General features: G+C 41.5%; 2 protein-coding genes across 4 annotated transcripts in view; one reads left to right on the plus strand and one right to left on the minus strand.

Moving 5' to 3' along the window:
• Window positions 1-12,220: 12,220 nt before the first annotated feature.
• On the plus strand, window positions 12,221-20,928 carry EMC4 (ER membrane protein complex subunit 4). Of its 2 annotated transcripts, XR_009695154.1 has the most exons (6): window positions 12,221-12,408; window positions 12,732-12,846; window positions 14,519-14,672; window positions 14,998-15,158; window positions 15,407-15,633; window positions 19,979-20,928. XR_009695154.1 is itself a non-coding variant. In XM_061157654.1 (5 exons), exons 1-5 carry the CDS (start codon window positions 12,323-12,325, stop codon window positions 15,440-15,442), a joined length of 552 nt encoding a protein of 183 aa, XP_061013637.1. In that variant the 5' UTR covers window positions 12,221-12,322; the 3' UTR covers window positions 15,443-15,784. The 2 variants fall into 2 exon arrangements, 1 of the variants encoding a protein (XP_061013637.1); XM_061157654.1 differs by lacking the exon at window positions 19,979-20,928 and having other exon boundaries at window positions 15,407-15,784.
• Window positions 15,619-22,939, minus strand: part of SLC12A6 (solute carrier family 12 member 6) — an 86,757-nt gene continuing 79,436 nt past the window's right edge. For both annotated transcript variants that reach the window (XM_061157652.1, XM_061157653.1), the window contains exons 20-25: window positions 22,150-22,319; window positions 21,265-21,396; window positions 20,539-20,646; window positions 20,169-20,353; window positions 19,659-19,792; window positions 15,619-18,687 (exon numbers count right to left, since the gene is read on the minus strand). In XM_061157652.1, the coding sequence (XP_061013635.1) occupies window positions 18,596-18,687; window positions 19,659-19,792; window positions 20,169-20,353; window positions 20,539-20,646; window positions 21,265-21,396; window positions 22,150-22,319 (821 nt within the window). In that variant the 3' untranslated portion in view covers window positions 15,619-18,595. The remainder of the gene's footprint in view (window positions 18,688-19,658; window positions 19,793-20,168; window positions 20,354-20,538; window positions 20,647-21,264; window positions 21,397-22,149; window positions 22,320-22,939) is intronic.

A 22,939-nucleotide genomic window follows, 5' to 3' on the forward strand; every position in this document is an offset into this window, starting at 1 on the left:
GAAGACAACATGTGGCCACAGTGCCCCCTGGTGGCCACAGGCATGCAGTATGTAGTCGTGCTATGTCTGATGTGGCAAGTAATGCTGCTCTAGGAACGGAGGGTAAAAGAGTCAAAGAATGACCCCGCGCTAGGGACATTCTAGTGGATGAAACCGTACTTTAAGTGTTGGACCAGGAGGAGCAAACAATCTGCTATAAAAATGTGGTGCAGGGAGAGATTTATTCACTCACTCTCATTTAAGTGCTCCAAGGCAAAATTTTTGAAAGGGCAGACTGGAGCTCTGCGACCTTTGGGAAATCATATAAACTCCCTTAAGCTTTGGTTTCCCCACCTATCAAATGGGGTTATTAATGGTTATTAATGCCTCATAGTTCTGAGGATTACATGAGTTAACACATAGAAAATTCTTAGAGAACTGTATCTGGCACATGGTAGTATCAGTCAAACACAATCAGTTGTGTTTGACTCTTTGTGACCCCATGGTCTATAGCCTGCCAGGCTCCTCCACCTGTGGAGTTCTCCAGGCAAGAATGCTGGACTGGGTAGCCATTCACTTCTCCAGGAGATCTTCCTGACCTAGGGATAGAAGCCAGGTCTCCTGCGTTGGAGGTGGATTCTTTCCAGGGAAGTCCAGCACATAGTAAGCACTATATAATTGTTAGCTCTTATTTTTCACTTCCTAATACTTGCTAGACTCTTTTCTGGACTCTTTAAGAACACAACAAATATGCACGATGTAGACCCTGTCCCCAGGAAGCAGGCTCAGTTTCTTTAGGATAGGGAACTCTGAGATGAGGTCAGGGTTGGTTCTGTCCCTGAGGTGCTTTTTAATTATCGAGAGCAATTCTCTTCATCATAGTGGAAACAGAGTCTATCTATCTTCAAAAGTAAGCTACTGATCAAATTGTGATGGGAGCAAGTTTATCTTTGGTGGGCCTTTCATCCCTTGCAGAAGCCACCCAAGTAGTGCATTTGACGAAACAGTTCACTGTAAGATTCCACATCCCCTTAGCTCACACCCCTTAGCTCACTGCTTTTCACACTCCATTAAGAGCTCCCCAAGGCTGCCTAAGGAACAGGTTGCTTAAGTTGGGTTCAGCAATATTTTTGAAGGCCCACCATTGTGCCAGGATGCACTCTACAGGGAGACAGCTTGGAGGAGTTCACAGTGGCCTGGATAAATAGGGAAGGTGATCATTCCAGTACACTGTAGTGAATGCAATGATAAAAGGTTTACCCTAGATGCTCTGGAAGTTCAGAGCAATGTGAGGCCTGGCAGAAAAATTAGTCAGAGCTAAAATATCATGTTGTGATAATAACAATATATTTTTCCTATCTAGTAACAAGGCCCTTATTAAATACACACACACACAAAATTAAGTAATGGTAAAAATTTCAGGCACTACTTGAGGTTGATGGGAGAAATACTGTTGGGGTATGTTTTGCACAAGCAGTCTTGGAGAGCTTCTCAGATCGTACAATGCATGCACAAGCAGGCACATGCCTCTGCATGGCGCCCGGCTTGTTAACAGATGGGAGGGTTGAGAGTCCTGCAGGTTGAGTGAGGGAGCAGAAGCTCTGGGTTCTGGGGCTGTGTAGCGTAGAACATTCCCTGAGTAGGACTTACACTAAGTGGGTGTGCCATTTTAAAGAAAATAAAACTGATACGTGGGTGAAGTCACTTTCTCTCAAGCTATTTCTTCATCGCCATGATCATAAACAGGAATTTCTTGACCCACTACACAAAGGCAATGTGCTAGGCCCTCCCCAGAAGAGGGTGAAGAGAGTATAAGGCATAGTTCTTACCCTCAAGGAAGGCTGGGTGATGAGGTAAGACAACTAACGGAGTCCCAGGACTCAGGGAATCTGCGGTGTTGACACAGAAGGATTTCAGCTCAAACAAGGCCTCGGGTTGTCTGAAGGCCAGAAGCGAACCTTGATATTCTCATTTCTAAAACTTCTCAGGGCAAGAGTCTCAGGTAGGTTTGTCTCCAGACTCGGGTTCCGAGGTTTAAAGACATCTGGCCCACATGGCTGCCAAACGTCAACATAGCTTAAGGTGAAAAGAAATAAATTTGCCAAAAAAAAAAAAAGAAATTTGCCTTCGTATTGCTATTTTGGAAATATATACCATTTTAGTGATGAAAATGCAGGTTGGTTTTTTTCACTGATACTTTTCAGTCAATAAAGTTGCATTCCCCCCCTCCTTGGAACTCAATCAAGATTTTTTAATGGATTAAAAAAAAGTGCATTCCACACATATTTTTATTATCCCTGCACCACCATACCTTATGCATAGAAATGTAGTTCTCGGAGAGCCCTCCGCAGTCTCAGAGAGTTCACCCCTCTAGCCATTCCCTCAGGCCTTCCTTCCGACTGCCTTAAATATTCCTTCTATTTGAGTGATCAGGCGGCCGAGTTAGCCTCTCTGCCCTACATCTCCCTCTTGCAGGGATATGGACTTCTTTCAGGAACGGTGTGTAGAATAACTCTGGCTATGAACACCCACGTAAGAAAAGAACTCTCATGCCATGCCATATGAGTGCTTCTGAGTGGAGATTAAGGGGCGAGATCATGTAGGAAGGCTGGAGTTGAGAGGATTTTGACGGTGGGAGAAATACAAAACAAATTCCAGGACTGCTCTCTATTCCGATTTGAGCCTGGTGGAAAGAGCTCTAGCTAGTAGCAGGAACAGACTGTCACCTGACAGGTTGTGAAGATCTGGAATGATCAAGCTAAGGTGTTTGAGAAGGAAAAAAATTATTAGAAACCAGTAAAAGTCTATTACTTATGGACAAGCACTGTTTCTATTTGAACATGTGTTTTTTTTCAGATGTTTTACTATGCAATTAAAACTATATTTAAGGACAGAAATGAGATCATATCCTACTTACCACTTTGTAAGCTGCTTTTTTATGATAAATATCATATTTTGCAGATCAATCCATACAAAATTAATTGAAGTGCCAATTTGTATAAATGCACATAATAATAAAAATGGCAGCTGAAACTTAAAAGGGGATAGCCATTGAGCAGGGAGGTGACAGAGTTACATCAGTACCTTGGAAGTATTGCAAGGTACTGCAAGACGGCTAGTAAGAGGAGGGAGGGAGGGTTGGACTTTAGTTTATGAAGTGCGGTTGTTCAGCTAAGAGGTTTAGGGAGCCTGAGCGTTTACTATGGTGATGCCATTCTCACCCCTCCAGAATGACGCTGGGCCTGGTAGAAGACCAAGAGTGAAGAGGTGTAAAACACAACAATAGCTCATCCTTTCCATGGCTAACTACATCCACTGCTCAGCCTCAGAGCCCCTGGAAAATTCCAGGCAGCTGACTTTGGCACAGTGAGAAGTCCGTCCCTTTTATTCTGCTCCTCCCTTCCCCACCTTCCTGTGCAGACTTTGAAAGGAAAGAACGGCAGTCGGGAAAGTTTCAGATAAGACAGTACCACTGGAAACCGGCAAAGTGCACTCCTAGTTTGCAAGACTCACAGTTGTTTCAAATACCACCACAGCACACATGCCCTTCTTGGCGGCAGAAGCAGCGGTTTCCTGGATTTTGTTTGAGGGGTGGAGGGTGGGGACAGCTGAGTGGGAGCGGATCCCCCTGTTAAAGCAGTTTGTTTTGGATGCAGCTGTTACCCTTTGACAGCTGGAAAGCAGATGATGATATTTGTTATAGATTTTGCGAATTCGAAGCCCAAGAGACCATTTTCCTCCTCCCCCATAGATTTCCTGCAATTAGGTACACTGTCGCCAAGTGAAAGAAGGTAGGAGGCAGCATGTTAGAGTGGAAAGAATGCTAGCTTTGGAGCAAGGTTCATCTCTAGCAGAAGGCTAGATCACTGCCTTCGGGCCCTTCCACGCCACTTTTACCTCAATTGCACAATGGGGAGAACAGTAACTCTTCTCTCAGGGGCTGCTGGGGAATAGGGCAACCTATGTAAAACACTCCAATAGTACATCCCACTGTAACTCTCTCTGAAATATTTCCCACCCCTAACTTTACCTTTTCAGTGATTTTTCTTTTTTTTTTTTTCAGTGATTTTTCTAAGAGAAGAATACAATTTGGTTGACTGCTCCCTTGGAAAGCCAGACTTGGAATTAGTTCCTCCAGGAGGGGAACTAGTGCTGGGGAGACAGACTCACTGTGGTGCTGATGGCCTGGTAATCAGTACAGAGTATCTCAAAGCTATGACCATTCGCAAAACAAGTCCAGTCATGCGGTTGCTTAGGGGGTTCCATACTATGGAGGCCTCAGCACAAATGCATAGTGGAGAGGAGTTCAAAGGCAAGGTTCAGGCAGAAAGGAAAGGAAATGGCAGGACAAGGAGCATCAGAAGCAGGATAATGTCTTTGGGAAGGGTACTTGAAAGAGCAAACAGGTCTACAGCCTCAAGAGATTGGAGCTGCAGGAAGACTACTAAAACTGAAGTCTGCTTCTTAGAGCCAGACACAAGGCCAAACCACTTTGCCAGTAACAAAATTGAGTCTGAACAGAAACTGGCTATGCAATATTAGATTCTTTGGAACACCTGTTCTGCAAGATGTATCCAGATTGAAAATAAAAAAGAGAGAAGAAGAAAAAAAGGCTTCCTTGGCCACAGAAGTTTGGTAACTATTGGATAAAACAAATATTTCTTTACTGTAGTATACCAAAGTCTTTTACATACTAACATTAATTGTTACTCTAAAAGAAAGACAGGGAATTCTCTGGTGGGCCAATGGTTAGGACTCCACACTTTCACTGCCAATGGCCCAGGTTCAACTCCTGGTAGGGGAACTAACATCCTGCAAGCCTTGAGGAGCAATAGATAGATAGATAGATAGATAGACAGACAGATAGATACAGGTGTATGAGCATGCTCAGTCACTTCAGTCATATCCGACTCTCTGTGACCCTATGGACTGTAGCCCACCAGGCTCCTCTGTCCATGGGATTCTCCAGGCAAGAATACTGGGGTGGGTTGCCACGCCCTCCTCCAGGGGATCTTCCTGTCCCAGGGATCAAACCCATGTCTCCTGTGTCTCCTGCATTGCAGGCAGATTCTTTACCTACTGAGCTACCTGTGCAACCAAAGTTATCTGAACTCTGAATCCTTTAAAGGGGAGGACACAAATATTCTACAGCGTTATTCTCATCTACAAAGGGTAGCAGGACCAGTCCCAGTCCTGGGAAATGGCATGTGGCTCCAGCTGCAGGCTGGGTGGGGAGGACTGTGGAAATGGGGCAGGGAGAAAGTGCAGTGTGGCAGTGCCTCACGATCTCAGCCAAGGCTGGATAAAAGCAACAGAACCTGAACATCTGTCAGAGGCATCAGAGAATTAAAACAGAAACAAAAACCTGAAAGATTTAGCCATATTTTTTCCTTTGCCTGTCCTTTACCTTTTATAAAAATAAAAATATGGCCCTTCATGGAATAGCATGTTATAAAATATATGTTAAATAAGTAAAATTATAAATAAAAAAAGTCTGAGAGAGTCTAAATCAAACTGTCTATGAAAATTGTTATCACTTTTTTGCATGGTAGGATTTACTACCTTTTTAACTTTTTTGTATTTTCCATTTTATACAATAAGTGTCTTTTTTTTATATAATTAATGTTTAAAAGTAACTTTACTGGGGCTTCCCTGATGGTCCAGTGGTTAAGAATCTGTCTTGCAAAGTAGGAAATGTAGGTTCAATCCCTGGTCAGGGAACTATGATCCCACATGCCACAAAGCACCTAAGTCTACATGCTACACCTACTGAGCCTGCAAGCCACAACTAGAGTCCATGTGATGCAATGAAAGGTCCTGCCCAATGTAACGAAGATCCAACACAGCCAGATAAACAATAAATACATTTTTTAAAAAATACAGAAATAAAAAAAACACTTTGCTAATTTATAGCAATTAGGAAATTAAAACCGCAAAATTTTTAAAGTTTAGGATTTGATTTGGCAGCTTTGGGGAATATTCTTTTAGTATTTGTGATTATTTCTCACTTGAGCTAGCCCTGGTTAGCTTAATTCATTTGAATGGAACCCCTTTCAGAAGGAAACTTGTATTAGTTTCTAGGACCACGGTAACAAAGTACCAGAAACCTGAGTAGCTCAAAACAGAAACACAATCTCTCACAATTCCAGAGGCTGGAAAACCAATATCAAGGTGTTGGCAGGGCCATGATCTTTCTGCAGGCTCTACACAAGAATCTTTCTTCCTTGCCTCTTCCTAGCTTCTGGCGGCTGGGGCAATCATCGACTTGTAGCTTCAGTACTCGTCTCCCTCCACTGTCCCATGGACTTCCACCCTGTGCATGTATCTGTGTGCCTGCTCTTCTTACCGGGACATCAGTTATTGGGTTTAGAACCCACCCTGATCCAGTATGACCTCATCTTAATTACATCTGCCAAGTTCCTATTTCCAATTAAGGTCACATTCTGAGGTTCCAGGTGGATGTGAATTTGGAGGGGACACTCTATAACTCACTATAAAACTAAAAATAATTTAGTCCACAAACTCTTGAAAGTACCAATTAGCACATCTTGAAGGGCCTTTTTGAATCTATTAATATTGTAACCGTAACCTCTGTGGCAGGTGACCTTAATTGTATGAATCTCCTATAGAACTATGTTGACAAAGTACCCAGGGATATTTTCATAGTAACTTTTTTTTTCCCCCATAACACTGACAAATGGGAACAACCTAAATGCTCATCAATTAGGGACTGGTTATATTATCATACATTTATGCCATGTATACTCTCTACCCTTTAAAAAGAATGAGGTAGATTTGATTGACAGACATGGAAGACACTCAATATGGATTAGGAGAAGGAAATGGCAACCCACTCCAGTATTCTTGCTTGGAGAACCCCGTGGACAGAAGAGCCTGGTGGGCTGCGGTCTATGGGGTCACACAAAGTCGGACACAACTGAAGCGACTTAGCAGCAGTAACAGCAATATGGGTTAAGTGAGGGAAAAAAAAAAAAAGACAGTAGACAGTGTATAATATGTTTTCATTGATGTAATAAACTCCTACAAATTAAACAATCTTACATTTATTTTATGTTTTAAGGGATGACTTTATCTTTCAAAAGAACTTCAATAAGCACCAAAAGGTACTTATTATTCTCCTTCAAGTCTTCTGAATCCCACTTCACCCTTTTATTAGTCTGCCTGGGGCTACTGTAACAAAATACCACAGAATGTATGGCTTTGACAATAGAAATTTATTTTCTCACAGTTCTAGAAGCTGAGAAGTCCAGGATCAAGATGCCAGCTGATTCAGTTCCTGGTGAGCACTCCCCTCCTGGCTTGTAGACAGCCACCTCTCACTGCGTCCTCACATGGCAGACTGAGAAAGCAAGCTCTCTGGTGTGTCTTCTTCCACAGACACTGATCCCAGTGTGACAGCCTTACCTTCATGACCTCATCTAACCCTGATTGCTTGTCCCCACAAAAGCCCCAGGTGGTGCTAGAGGTAAAGAACCTGCCTGCCAAGGCACAGAGTGACATTAGGGTTTGATCCCTGGGTCCAGAAGATCCCCTGGAGGAGGGCATGGCAACCCACTCCAGTATTCTTGCCTGGAGAATCCTGTGGACAGAGGAGCCTGGTGGACTACAGTCTGTAGGGTAGCAAAGAGTCAGACACAACTGAAGCGACTTAGCACACACACACAAAAGCCCCAATTCAAATACATTGGGAGTTAGGGCTTTGACATATGAATTTTGGGAGGACACAAACATTCAGTCCATAACAATTCTCCTTATAAAAAACTCAGGCTATAAAACAATGCTTTACAATGGAACCAACTGAAGCTTTTTAAAAATTAGCACATAAAAAATGCCACAAAGGACCTGGATTGGTCATTCAGATCCTGGATGTAGAGACAGCTTACCCCACTTCCAACATACCCGAAATTGACCACCAGATGAATCCAGAGTAACCAAGCTTGAAGAAACATGTTACGCCATCAGGGATGTATCATTATGACTCATACTATGGTTGTCATTCTTATTCTTTAATGGATCTGTGGGAATGGCAATCCTCCCAACTCCCTAAGCAAGTGCTGGAGGGAAATGCTATAATGGAAACCTGTTAAAATGTGAGTTTCACAACCGTCCTCTTGAAATGAGAAAGGTAGTTGATAATGAAGAATGGCATTACTAGCCAGCCTCTTCTCCCAGCACCATATTAATTCATGTCACTGCTGACAGGGGCATTTCATGACACTAAACAGCTATGAACCAGAAACAGAAAAAACCATAATCTGCACAGAAACGATGCAGAAACCCAATCTGCACTAACAAGGTAGGATCTTACCCCCCAAAAATACATATATTTTTTTCTGATAAAGGGGTTTGAAAATGCAAACAGACAAAATGGAGAAAAAAATTTTTGTCCTGTTAAAACCCTATTACTGACATGGAAATAAGTGTACCATGAATGGTATAATAGTAAGGTGTTCCTTTTCAGAAGACAATAATGATAGTAGAGTTAAATAACACAAATAACTAGAGATTGCAATAGAAGCCCATTTTACTGAAGCTGCTAAAAGGCTTAGGAGCTTTTTTTAAAAAACACTGGGGGAACTGGTTGAACCAGTGAGGCTAGCCAAATAGAATTATAATAGAGACACTGTAAAATGGCATAGACCAAAAACTTCAGAGGTAGCTGTAGAACTTCTTCCTTTAGAGGGATGCGTTCTTACAAATCTGGTTGTATGAACAGAAGATTTCTTTGTTCGTTTTAATCCAAATGCAGATGCTCTGAAGAAAATGGCATGAGGTATTAGAAACAGTCAGCTGCTTAGACCCTTAAAGGCTTCCCTGTGGCTCAGCTGGTAAAGAATCCACCTGCAATGTGGGAGACCTGGGTTCGATCCCTGGGTTGGGAAGATCCCCTGGAGAAGGGAAAGGTTACCCACTGCAATATACTGACCTGGAGATGGACTGTGTAGTCCATGGGGTCACAAAGAGTCAGACATGACTCGGCGACTTTCACTTCACCAGACCCGTCAAGAGGTGTTTGGGGATGAGACGGGAAGACACAAACACAAATGCCAAAACTGTACAGTGGCACAAATTGTAAAAGTAGACAAGGCAACTCATACGACCTGTGGAATCATGGTTTGTCTTCTCATAGTTTCTTCAATTAAAATAACATTTGCTCAAAGCCACAGAGTAAAGGAAGTTTAATATTTATTTTTACAGCTTCAGTATTCCTATTATTTTCTAATTCAAATTTCTCCCAGTGGGGAGGAATACAAGGAGGCTCTCAAAAACTAATGATTGCTTAAACTACTGTGTAAATTCAAACCTCATCATTTTAGAGCAATGAAACACTCTTAAGTTAGTGGTTCTGAATCCTTGCTGCAAAGTAGAATCACCAGGAGAGCCACACAAAAAACACTGATGCATTTGATCCCCCCTAAGCAGATGAATGGAGAAGGAAGTGGCAACCCACTCTAGTACTCTTGCCTGGAAAATTCCATGGACTGAGGAGCCTGGGGGCTACAGTCCATGGGGTCACAAAGAGTCGGGCACGACTCAGAGACTTCATAAAAAAAAAAAAAAGCAGATGAAGTAAAATCTCTAGGTGTGGCCAAGAAATCAGGATTTTTTAAAGGGCTCTCAAGGTGAATCTCTGAATCATCCTGCTCTTAGGTTTAAAATCATGTCATGTTATAATTAATAACATTTATTTTTTTCTAAATCCAAAAGTGGTAGCTGCCTAACGCAGAGAATTAGGAACACTATGAGAAGTACAATTTTAAAAAATGATCTGAAATCCCATTATTCCTTTATGTGTTTACAATGTCTGTTTTCTTTGAATATACCATCTATGAAAGAATAATATGCAAAAAAACTAGAAGTTACCATTAGAAGTAATCTAGTATAAGTCCCTTATTTTATACATGAAGAAATGAAGGCCAACAGAATTCCTTCCTCTCTTAGGAGTTCATTTGGAGTCAGGATTAGAATATAGGTTTCCCTTTACTTTTCTTGTAAAACGCATTTTTGTGCAAAAACTTGGATCCACACAAGTTTCATTACAATCTGAAACTCCATTTCCATAAAAAATCTATTATTTCTCATGATATTCTAACAATTTTTAAGAATATCAGTTAGATTGTTAAAGACTGACTTCACCTTTCTCTTGAATTCGAGCACACAGGTAGCCCCCTGTGTTCTACAGAACACTGATTCCATTGGAAACTAACAGATGTAATAAAAAAAAAGAGAGAGAGAGAGATTTCTCATTCAGGCAGATTGGAAAACAAAATGAAAGGAGTTTCTTTACTGCATCACTTCTTGTGGTTTTAGTGTTATACTAATAACACTGAGAATCTCTGGGATGTATGTGCAGAATACTATATCTCGAATTTTTTTGACCTTGGAACCTTTCCTCAGTTCAATCTCAATAGCTTCATGTTCTTTGGAACACATTTCAGCAAATAACACTGTGAGATTCCTAGAATAAAGAAATAAATAGATCTGTAGTATCCTATTAGGGGCTTCCCAAGTGGTGCAGTGGTAAATAATCCACCTGCCGGGCAGCAGATGCTGGTTTGATTCCTGGATCAAGAAGATCCCCTGGAGGAGGAAACGGCAACCCACTCCAGTATTCTTGACTGGAAAAATCCCATGGACAGAGGAGCCTGGCGGGCGGGCTACAGTTCATGAGGTCGCAAAGAGTTGAATGAGACTGAGCCACTCAGCATGAACATGAGCACTCTAAAAAATTTTATACCAAGCAGAGGAGTACTTTAAAAGGGAAGGAGTGTATGATTTGAAGGACAATGGCAGCAATATTGGTTATAAAAGGGGAAGAAAACAGTAAACAACTTAAATACCCGGTAATAGGTTTAATTATGATATAGGCATATAATTAAATATAAAACCCAATCACTAGGAAGAATGTTGGAGATTAGTGATGCTAAAAAAACACAGGACTTCCCTGCTGGCCCAGTGGTTAGGAGTCAGACTGCCATTGGGGTGGGGTGGGGGGGCACAGGTTCCATCCCTGATGAGGGGAGATCTCACTTGCTAAGGAGCAATGAGGCCCCTGCACCACAACTACTGAGCCCATTCCCAGCTACTGAAGACGGGCTGGGCCCTAGAGTTCCTCCTACACAAGAGAAGCCACTGCAGTGAGAAGCCAGAGCACCGCAACAGAAGAGTAGCCCCTGCTCCTCATAACAGAAAGCCCACATGCAGCAACAAAGATCCAGCACAGCCAAAAATAAATAGATAAAAGTTAAAATAAAAGACATGGAATGCATTTGTGGCAAGCACTCCATTTAAACTCAGAACAAGAATTGAAAGCAGGTGCGCATGAAAAGGTTTGAAAACAAAGAATCTGACTTGCCCCAAAGTCACACAATTAAGTAGTGAAGCCAGGACTCAAAGCGAAACTGAATCTCAAGCCCAAGAATCTTAAAACGCCCACAGGCCTCCCAGGTTTTGTGCAGGGCAGGGATAGAACTATCTACGACGCATTGTTACTGTGAGAATTAAAGAATAGAATAAACACAAAGCTACTGGAATACAGTGGACATTCAATACTCAGGAGCCACTAAATAACTCGCTCAAAGTCACACAATGCGTGGTTTCACCACGCATATAAACAGAGACCATACGGATATAAGCAGAGATTTGAACTTGTGGTCCCAAGAAGGCGTAAAAGTTGCAGAAGCCCTTGCCTTCGAGGCTTTCCTGGTAGCTCAGCTAGTAAAGAATCCGCCTGCGATGCAGGAGACCCCGGTTGGATTCCTGGGTCGGGAAGATCCGCTGGAGAAAGGGTAGGCTACCCACTCCACTATTCTTGGCCTTCCCTGGTTGCTCAGCTGGTAAAGAATCTGCCCACAATGCGGGAGACCGGAGTTCCATCCCTGGGTTGGGCAGATTTCCTGGAGAAGGGAAAGGCTACCCACCCCAGTAGTCTGACCTGGAGAATTCCATGGACTCTATAGTCCATGGGGGTCCCAAACAGTCGGACACGACTGAGCGACTTTCACTTTCACTTCACTTTCTTGGCTTCAACCTCTAACGCAGAGTCAGTATAGACTTTCCTCTGTCCCATACACCGCACCTCAGAGGTCAGGGAACACCCAGAAAGTCTCTTCCGAAAGCAGAGAAGGCGCAACAGTCCCTTTAGCACCAAGCTCACTCACCAATTGGCTGCTGGACAATTTCCGGGGCGGAAGTGACGTCTATAGTTAGGCGCCGGAAATGGACTTACAGAGTGAACCCAAGAAGTCGCCGACGGCTTTGGGCTTGAGATCCGGCTACGCTTTGGTCCAGAGCTTTGCCGCATTGGTAGGCGGCCGTTGCCATGACGGCCCAAGGGAGCCTGGTGGCTAACCGAGGCCGGCGTTTCAAGTGGGCGATTGAGCTGAGCGGACCTGGAGGAGGCAGCAGGTGAAGTGCTGGGCAAAGCTCGATATCAGAGCTTTCACTGTATAACTACCCCGGAGGAATAGGACCTGAGCCCTCAGGCACAACTCTGTAAAAAGACGACTCCTGGGGAGCTAACGGCGTCTCTGCCGTGGAGGTTTCTGTGTCCAAAGGATGCTTATTTTATCCCTACCAGTAGGCCAGGATCTGACGAAACCGCGGGAGGGCTTGGTCTAGTATAGGTAGATGCATCTGAGGATCTTTATTCCTATGATGAGAACTGGAAATGTGGGATATGAAGTGTGGGAGGCTACAGCCTTAGTTTTTGTTTGTTTGTTTGTCTGTAGGGGCCGAAGTGACCGGGGCGGTGGCCAGGGAGACTCGCTGTACCCAGTTGGTTACTTGGACAAGCAAGTGCCTGATACCAGCGTTCAAGAGACAGACCGGATCCTAGTGGAGAAGGTACAGAGGTATAGATGTAACCATAGTCCTTGGGCCAATTCTGAGCTACACACCTATCTCTTCTTCCAAGCAGCACATGGATATCTTTCTTACTGAAGATGGCCCTTATCCCGAATATCTGGTAGCTAAACTGTTTGAGATAAGTGTTACATTAGTTGACTGTATCAGCTCCAAAAGTGCTAACTGGAAAAAATAGAAGACGGTTGAACATAAGGTAGAATAAAGTAGGTTGAAAATTATCTATTGGGGCAGCGCATTCCAGTTGAAGTCCTTTTTCTACTCTGATACCCTTATACCACTCATCCAATCTGTCAGAGTAGTCTGTTGGTTCAAATAGATTGAAAATCTTATTTCTTATTGCTTTAATCTATCATCCTGGTCTAAGTCACTTCATCTCCTACCACTTTCCCTTTTGTTCACTCCTGTCCCCAGAATGGCGGCCTTGCTGCTTCTTAAATATGCAAGGCACCCAATTTCAGGCTTTTTGTACTTGTTCTTCCTTTTTCCCCGATTCCTTTATGATTCACTGTTTCATCTCCTTTATGTTTCTCAGATGTTACTTTTGTAGTGAAGTCTATCCTCATGGCACTCCCTGTCTTATTTTCTTACTTTATATTTCTCCATATCATTCATATATTTTATTATCTCTTTTCACTGTTGTTAAGCTCTATGAGAGCAAGATGTTTGTCTTCCAAGTGCCTGCAACAGTGCCTGGCACTTTTTTTTCCTCTCAGCCTTAATACTGCTTTTCAAAAAGCCCCTTTGGCTTTCTTGATGTAGAGCAAATTTCATTAGTTTCTGCTCTCATTTTGATTTCCTTCCTTCCCATTTCCTTGGGTCTAATTTATTCTTCTTCTGATTTCTTGAAATAGATGCTTAGATACTTTTAGTCTTCTAATATGTATGTAAGGGTGTAAATTTCTCAAAGCTCTGGGTCTTACAGTTTTAATATATGGTATTTTTGTTATCAGTTAATATTTCTATTTTCCACTGACATTTCTACTTTGATTAGTGGATCATTTAGAGCACATTTGTTCATTCTGAGACATAGGAAAAATTTTCTAGTTAAATTTTTGTTACTGATTTCTAGCTTAATTACATTATAACCAAATAATATGCTTTGTATAATTTGAGTTCTTTGAGAGTTATTGACATGTTCTCCATGGCTCAGTTGTCAGTTTTTGTACATGTCCCATCTGTGTTTGAAAAGAATGTAAATTCTGTATCTGTTAGGTGCAGTGTTGTATGTCAGTTGGGTTAATAATGTCGTTCACATCTTACACATCTTGATTTGTCTGCTCTATTAGTAAATGGGGTGTGCTGATCTACCATTATGCGGATTTTATCTAGTTCTTCAATTGTAGATGGGACAATGATAGGTGCATAAGTATAAGAACAAAAGTAGGGAAGTCTTTTCTTTACCTAAAGTCATGGGGAAAAAATGGTATCTGGAAAACCCATAGGGAAAAACATAAAATAGTGAAGATGCCTTATTTTTAGTAGACGAGCAAGGTTCCTGTGGCAAAGTGAGAGAAGGGCAGAGGTGGTGGACTTGAGGAGTTAGCTCAGAAGCAGAGAACTGGGAGTTGTGTTCATTTGACTTTAACGTCAGTGATATGATAAATGTGGAACTAAGGATAGTAATCAGTGGTTAAAACTGTGTTTGTTTTAGCGCTGCTGGGACATTGCCTTGGGTCCCCTGAAACAGATTCCTATGAACCTCTTCATCATGTACATGGCAGGCAATACTATCTCCATCTTCCCTACTATGATGGTGTGTATGATGGCTTGGCGACCCATTCAGGCACTAATGGCCATTTCAGCCAGTAAGTATTCTTTTTTTCTTTTTGCCAGTAAGTGTTCTTGAAATAGTAATCCACCCTAACTAAGCTTTAAGAATCACAGGCAAATTCTTTGGCAAAACCCACTGTAAATCCTTGGCACAGCTTGCTCTTAGCTAGTTGCAGTAAGAGTGTGTGCAGGGTGGTGGCATGGAGCGGAAAATGGTGCTTGTGGGTTTTTGTTCACCTTTAATGGTTCTATTTGCTATCTTAGTATGGGGCTGTTTGTATTATTTATATTAATATATGGCCTGATTCATACTGAAGAAAAAGTTGTTTTGGTTTTTGACACTTTCTGTTACCCCAACAGCTTTCAAGATGCTAGAAAGTTCAAGCCAGAAGTTTCTTCAGGGTTTGGTGTATCTCATTGGGAACCTTATGGGTTTGGCATTGGCTGTTTATAAGTGCCAGTCAATGGGACTGTTGCCTACACATGCATCAGATTGGTTAGCCTTCATTGAACCCCCTGAGGTAAGGCAAAAGGAAAGTTAAATTTGGGGCAGCTCTAATGTACAGTAAATAGCTGACCCATTTGATGGTGGGGGATCACAGTTGGTATTAGAGCTCATTTCTTAAATAAGATCCATTAGGAATTTGAGAGTTGTTATTCTTAAAAGATAAAGTAAAATCAAGCTTGTGGTTAAAGTAGTAGATACTCAATTCAGGAAGTTATTTCAACACTCATTCACCATTAACCTATTTACTTTTTCATTTCTCAGAGGATGGAGTTCAGTGGAGGAGGACTGCTTTTGTGAACTTAAGATAAGAAGAACCTGGTACCTATATATCTGGATTCTTTATGCCCAGTGGCTCCTTCTCCGCTTATTAACCCTTAACATTATCTCCTGCTGAAAAGAACCAAAAGCTCCTTTCTCCATGGTGAAAGACAATGTATTCATCACTACAAACACAAAAAACTATACCACAACTCTTGACTGAAAATAAGGTAGAAAACTTTATTTATGTTTCCAGTATAGAGCAAAACAACAAATAAAACCATGACTATGTAAACAAAAGAATGGTTGCTGCTAAATCAAGAACCACAGCAGCATCTCTTTTTAATAAATTAAATGGTTGAGAACAATACTTAAAAAAAAGTTGCACACGTTTTCCTTAAATCTATTCTCCTTAATATTTCACTTCTATTTAACACAAGCTGGGACATAAAAATTCTGTTGGAGATACTTATGGAAGATGTGAATTCAGATCATACATGATGAAGATAAACCAGACCAAAAAAAGCACATAAAATGCTTACAGTGTAATTGCTACTTTAATATCCACAAAAATGGATTTTTAACACCTTTGGGGAAGTAAAGATTGGCAGGATCACTGGGGCAACAGGAGTCTGAGGCAACGGAAGATATAAAGTGGTGATCTTACCCCCCGGGAGAACTGGGAACTTGTCAAACAGATGCTGCAATTCAAAGTTCAGTTTTAAGATAGCTATGCAACGCAGAGGGCCAGCAATTAGAAAATGAATATTGTCATAACCTGCCCTGGTCAAGTCATAGCTAAGACTTAAAAGCTGGATCTCATTCAAAAAGCAGGAAGATATCTTTCCTTTTTTTTCTTCCTGCTTAAAACACAAAGCCTCCGCACCTAAGATGCATTCTCTCGTCAAGTTTTCAGTATTGCTTTATTTGCAGTGATTAAGAGACAAGACACTTTGCAGACAACATAAGTGACGTATAGACATGAAATGCTCTAGACAGAGATGAGTTTAAATCTGGCCCAATAACCACTTCCCCATGTAACAGTGATTGTTTTAGGGGCACAGTAGGGGTTATATTAGCAGCCACTAATTCCATTATACCTTTAAAGGATTCTTACAGAGCTCCAGCCACAAAAAGCTCTTCTAAAAACTAACCTTATTTTCTGCCCACATTTTTTCTATATGAAAAAAAATATATATACATATATCACTTTGGCCAGAGGGTGTGTGTAAATATAAAGGAATTCCTGGGCAAGCTGACTTTAGAGCATGGGTCTTTAATAGCTTGGGTCCTCGGTGACTTGTTCTGCTACTGGTGGACTCAACTTAGTAATCGAGTGTTGCAATGGAAGTTGTAAACAATGCTTCTACCCTCTGCAGGAAGCAGCAGGAAAAAAAAAACAAAAGACTTATAACATGCTACCTGACTACGCTTGGACATTTAAAGAAGAGGAAAGGGAATAAATCAAAATGACTCAAATTTCCTAAGTCATATTGAAGGGTTTTTCTCCTCTGTCCATAAGGGTCAGAATAGTCTGCAGACCATGGAACAAAGCAGCTTGCTCCATATCCTACTGGTAATCAAAGAGTGGCACTATTTATCATTCATAAAATGAATTTCAAAAGCAGCCATGAATACAGGCAAGATAGTTTCTTGAAATACCCTATCTATCCTGTAAAATAAATGAAGACGTCACATAAATAACCACTCAGCCACACAGGGTAGCTTCCCTATGCTTGAAAGTCAGATGTTTTGTGATCATTAAGTTAGCAAATAAGCAAAGTTTGCACAAGTATTTTCTTGACACATTTTGAGCTTTCTGAAAATGAAACTGAAATAGCAAAAGACTGTTAACTTGGATAATTTTTTAGTTCAGATCCAAGTTTCTGCAGTCAGAATGAAGAATTGAAAAAAAAAAAAAAAATGCTCGTAACTTTGAGCACTGAGGCGCATGCCTCAAGTCTTCACTATGGCTTTGGGAATAAGTCCACAGGTTTCTTAAAGAAGTTTCTTGAATCAGGCCATTGCCAATTATACACCACTTCAGTGAAGCAGGTAAGAATAGCAGCAGCTCAGTAACTTTGGCACTATGGAAGGAGTATGGCTCTAAACTTCAAATTCCACTGCTGGATTCCCCCTTTGAAGGATAGTCCAAAGGTTTAGGGAAGGATTTTTGCCAGTCTTCCTAGCGTTTGTTCCTATGATTTTTGACGTGTGCCTGTAACCCAGAGGACATAAAAGGGAGAAGGAAAGGAGGATCTGTTGGTCAATATGCATTATCATCTATATTTCCTGGATAACAGCTTATGTATTTTACCCATATCACATAGGTAACTACAGACTGTATGTATCCAGATCTTGATAGATACCTTTTGAGGTTCCCTTAGTTTGTCCATTTGAAAAGAACCTGAAAGAATTTTTACTCAACCTTCTAAAAAACAATTTCCATGGTAACAGTGCCTATATTACAATCTTAACCACAGAATGGGTTTTGAAAAACAGCTGAAATATATAATACAGTATGTGTACCTAAACGTATTTTGGGGGAATCTTGTTTTGGAGGAAGTAGAGGCTGCAGTTTCATGTTTCAGTTTTTACATATTAGTACCCTAATATAAAATTAAGAGTCCTGGAGAGCAGTGGATGCACTGATGAAAATTTTCATCTTGGCCTGCCACAGTTACCTACACGAAGATGTAAGATCCCCGTGTACTTGGCCATGAATTCCTTAGTATGATGAGGCTGTCTCTCTCTGGCTGTTACCCCCACGGTGTCATCACTGAATCATGACTTCTAAGACTCGTCTTTAATGTTAGATGTGTACTTGTGTGTTTGCCTTTTGACTTCAGTTGAATTTCTAGCATCTCTTTTACCAGTTTATTTTATTGGTTTAGTTTGTTTATCCTAACTTGCCTTCATCTGGTACAGGCATGGCTTGTAGGACTTGAGCACTGTTCTGATGTTGAGGGAAGATCTGCTTCTTTAAGGACAGCAGGTCATATGGTAGCGAAGAACAGATCGGTTTGTACTTTCCTGCACAAGGACTTGAGGTTCAGCTCATTAAGAGTTCAGCGTGATGTATACAGAATACAGGTCTCTAGTTGATGGGAGTGGTAATGAAGAGCTGGCACTTCCATGGAGGATAGAATCCTTTTCAGAAGGTGAAGCCAAGCAGAGTCATTCAGGAGTAGATTATGAATAAATGGTGATCACTTCACTGCCACCACCTCTGACAAGAAGGACTCGCTCTAGTCCTTCAGTGAGTACTTCTAGGAACTCCATGTCTTCAGAAATTGTCAAGGAGGCAAGTAAGTAGGAAAAGAGCATTCTTTACAACCTGGCATCATGATAATCTGAGTTTATCTGACTACAGAGCTGAAAAATCAACAGGCTTTATTACATAGTTAGAACCAGAGAAGTCTGAACTCTGGATTCAATTCAGTTCTGTGAAGTTATCTGGGGATCTAGTCTCTTGGCATAAATAATATTAATGCAAAACTCTTTCCCACTTGTTAGATTTTTTTCCTGTTATTTTAAAATGGGGGAAAGCCACAAGTAGTAATGTGTTATTAGTACACAGTAAATAAGCCAAAAGGGAGAAAAAGCCACAACAGGATAGATTGTAAGATTCCAAGAGAGAATCCAAGTAATTTCCAAGTGCAGCTCCTGGAGTTACATTTTTTTCCCTGCCACTTTTTTCTTTTTTTCACTGAAATACAGATGATTTACTCTGTTTTCCTTTAACCTCTTTTACTTAATGGTACTTGTAGAAATGGACCAGTCTCTGCTATTTCAGTGCTGAAGAGGTCCCATAAAAACAGTCCTGGAATTAGAGTATGAGGATGAACGCTTGTCTTTTCCCCTCAGTTAGAGGAAGTTCCCCTTTAACTGCTTCTCCCCTAACTTCACCCAAAAGAGAGAGACTTTGTGAAGTGGGAAGAGCCTGGAGAGGAGAAAGGATATGGTGCTCCATCTCTAGGATGATAAGAAATGGTTCTATATACTGAATGTTAAAAGTCATTGTGCAGATATACCACCTAAAAAATCTGTTTAGGGTTCAGAGAGAACATTACACCCAACTCCCCTGAAGAAGCATAGTATCACTAGTTAGTAAGGATCCTTGCCTGAGACGTTTAACAGTCTTCCCTTCTCAAGAGAGGAAGTCATAGACAGTGACCTTTATAGTTACTTAGTGTTTCATCTAAAACACATTTTAGATTTTCCCTACCAGCAATTCTGCTCTCAGAAAGGATACAGTTTTCATCACCCTCAGGGTTTCGGGGTGGCCCTGGCATATTCAACAAAACCAGCTTTGCTTCATGGGACTTGTTAACTATAACCTCATTGAGCTTCACTGCTGTATGCATCCGCCTCACATTGGACTGGTCCCTGGAAAGGGAGGGTGAGGGGTTAGAAACAGAAGTGGGTTATGGCAAAGAGAAAACTAAGGCATACTGTCAACTCTAAAAAATTTGGTTTTTTGCTTAGAGTATGAGTAACATAATGAACAAATGACTGCCTTATAATATTGATATCATGGGTTTTCTCATTCTGTGTTTGCTTGTTTTATACCAGGAACACAGTTTGGACAGGAAGAAAGATGGTTTGTGTACAACATTAATTGGTGGCTGGTATGCATAGGCAAACAACAGAAAGAAGGCTGGATCTGGAGAGAGATGAAGACTAGATCCCATCCCGTGTCCCCAGGCAAAGTCCCATCTGTGGCACTAATGGCGACACTGTTAGGTCTGAGTGGGAAGCTTACGGGCGCATGTTAAGCAGGTCCTGGAACCCTTCCATTGACTTGGCCTTCTGCCCCCGAGACGCCATGTACTTGTCTTTGGTCCACGTCATGTGCACCTTCTCCTGGTAAGTCTCTGTCTCGTCGTCCTCGTCAGAGCCGATGCTGGTCAGCCGTAGCATTGAGTTCCGGTCTTTCACCAGCTGTGCCTGGGGAGGCCCGACACAACTACGATCCTACACCCGTTTTCTCTCATGCATCATCTTTAATTATTTTAAAATGTGGCTACTGCAGAGTAACTAATACGGAAGTAAGGAAGAGCCCGTCGTGCTGTGAGAGGAGTACCCCACCCCCTCAGTGAAAGGCCTCCCGGGCCGGGCCGCGGCCGCCTCACCTCGCGGTCCCGCTCCGTCTTGGACAGGCGCATGTGCCGCAGCATCTGGGACCGCTGCTCCATCATCAGCGTGCGCTCGTAGGTGTACGCCGAGATGTCGCTGTCGTGCTGCCGTGCCGACCACGCAGGTGAGCACAAAGGAGCAAGAGACACGCGCTTTCATTTCCACTCACTCATTAAACCAGAGCAACCACCACACTATCAACCTGGGTTTCAGTTTTTGTTCAGTCACTGAGCTGCATAAAACAATACTGTGGCCTGTAGATCAAATCCAGAGCTCTGAGTCTTTCCCACAATCTAACCATTACATACGTGTTTTCTTGAAACACAAGACACAAAATCCTGTTATTTTAATACTGCCAGCTTATTAAAAAAAAACAAAAACAAAAACGCTATGTGTGACTTTAGCATGAATATATGAATAGAAACTTAATAAAACTGTATTAAGAAAAGAATCTGGCAGAAATGTAAGGACTATAATAAACAAGAAAGCAAAACTAAAAACCACCACCAAAAAAAAAAAAACAACAAAAAAAAAACCGCCACCAAATACACACCACATATGCCCTATACTTATCTAGATCAATATACTAGAGTTTTGTTGGAACTAAGGGATTAATCCACATTTGCAGCTGAAGAAATTCCCAAACTAGAAGAGATTCTAGAATGACAGAGTGGGACATGGAGGAAAGGTAGCTTCTCTGATCTCAAACTCAGCTCTCTCACCATCTCGACCACTTCCACCTCTGCCTCAATGCGAAGGTGATATAAGAAGGTGGCCAGGTCCTTCTTCATCTGAATACTGTTGTCTTCTAGCTGGGCTACTGTGAAGATCCGTATGCTGCATTTTCGCCACACCTGAGAAAGTACCATATATACATGGGAAATTAAATGCAAGGAAGCAGAAAAAGGCATTTTTGCCTAGAACAACCTTGAATAGTATCAGGGTATTTGTTCCTAGCTTCTTACTTGCTATATTATTGTACTTGGGCAAAAGTTTGACTATGAAACACATTAAATACAGTTTAAAAGAGTTCTTATTTAATAACAAGAAAAAACTGGCAAAATAGAAAAGACAGAATGTGATACATTAATAGATGCTTTAGTCAGATAGCATACCAATGACACTGCAGACTATACTGTTTACTTTTTTTTCCTGTGGCAAAAAAAAGTGTATTAAGGAAGGAACAGAAAGAACAGAAAAAAAAATACCTCAAGGGAGAGGTGGGCCAAGCCAAGACAGAAACTGGCTATATTTACTATTTTAAATTTCAGTCTTACCAAAGGCTGAGCAAGACACACATACCCCTTAGGTTTCCAGCACTTTACTCTTTTTTTTTTTTAACAGGACATGTTCACTTGTTAATGTTTTTTCACAAGGGCTCATATGGAGCTTAATAAACTTGTTGAATTTCCCTTGGAGATGGTTAGATATCAATTACAAAGAAAACTATTTCTCATAAGGTTGAATCTGGGATCATGGAAGGCCAAAAATAATCCCCAACATTTCTAAGCCCCAACATTATAGAATGAAAGAAAAAAACTGTCTAGTGAACCAACCAGGACAGAAGTTGAGGGAGAGAGACTTTTTTAAAAAAGGTGTCAAAATACCTTATGCTGTTTCAGTAGGAATGGTAACAGCATGAGCATCCCCCCATCATGCACAATCCACCACACATCAATGTTGCCCTCAGAAAACTGCTCCACGTTGCTGGGGAAGAAGGAGATGTTTTTGGCCACCAGCAGGGCCAGATGGGCAGCAGTTGTCACTCGAACTGTGCCTAGAGAAAAAATAGAGAATTGGGGAGAAGCAGAGATGAATCTTCAGGCTTGCCTTGCTTCCTACCACGTCAGCAAAGAAAGGGTAATGGCCTTTTATAGTCCTTTGAGTAGGGTGTCCTGGTTAAACAGTAGGTTATACCAAATCAAGTAACAAAAATTATTAATAAAGATCTGAACAGCTAACAGAATTAGACTGAGAACCATGATTTACATCACGAGCTGTATTCTGATTACTATATTTCTAAGGGGGGGAGTATATGAATTTGGGAGATTTTGATGCTGAAGAACACTTCCTCCAACTCCTGAGAATGCCAATGTGGAAGATCACACATGGAAATATGACAATTTCAGAGATAATTCCTAACATAAGACTTGGCAAGATAAACAACTGATGAACATTATGTGAGGCTGGAGGAGGTGAGAAGAATTAGTTGTTACTACTAATAGTTATTTGTGCTGTCTGCTCAGTCACTCAGTCATGTCTGAATCTTTGACCCCACAGACTATAGCCCACCAGGATCCTCTGTTCATGGAATTTTCCAGGCAAGAATACTGGAGTAAGTTGCCATTTTTTCCTCCAGGGGATCTTCCCAACCCAGGGATTGAACCTGCGTCTCTT

This window comes from Dama dama, chromosome 12 (assembly GCF_033118175.1).
Source record: "Dama dama isolate Ldn47 chromosome 12, ASM3311817v1, whole genome shotgun sequence".
Classification (NCBI taxonomy): Eukaryota; Metazoa; Chordata; class Mammalia; order Artiodactyla; family Cervidae; genus Dama; species Dama dama.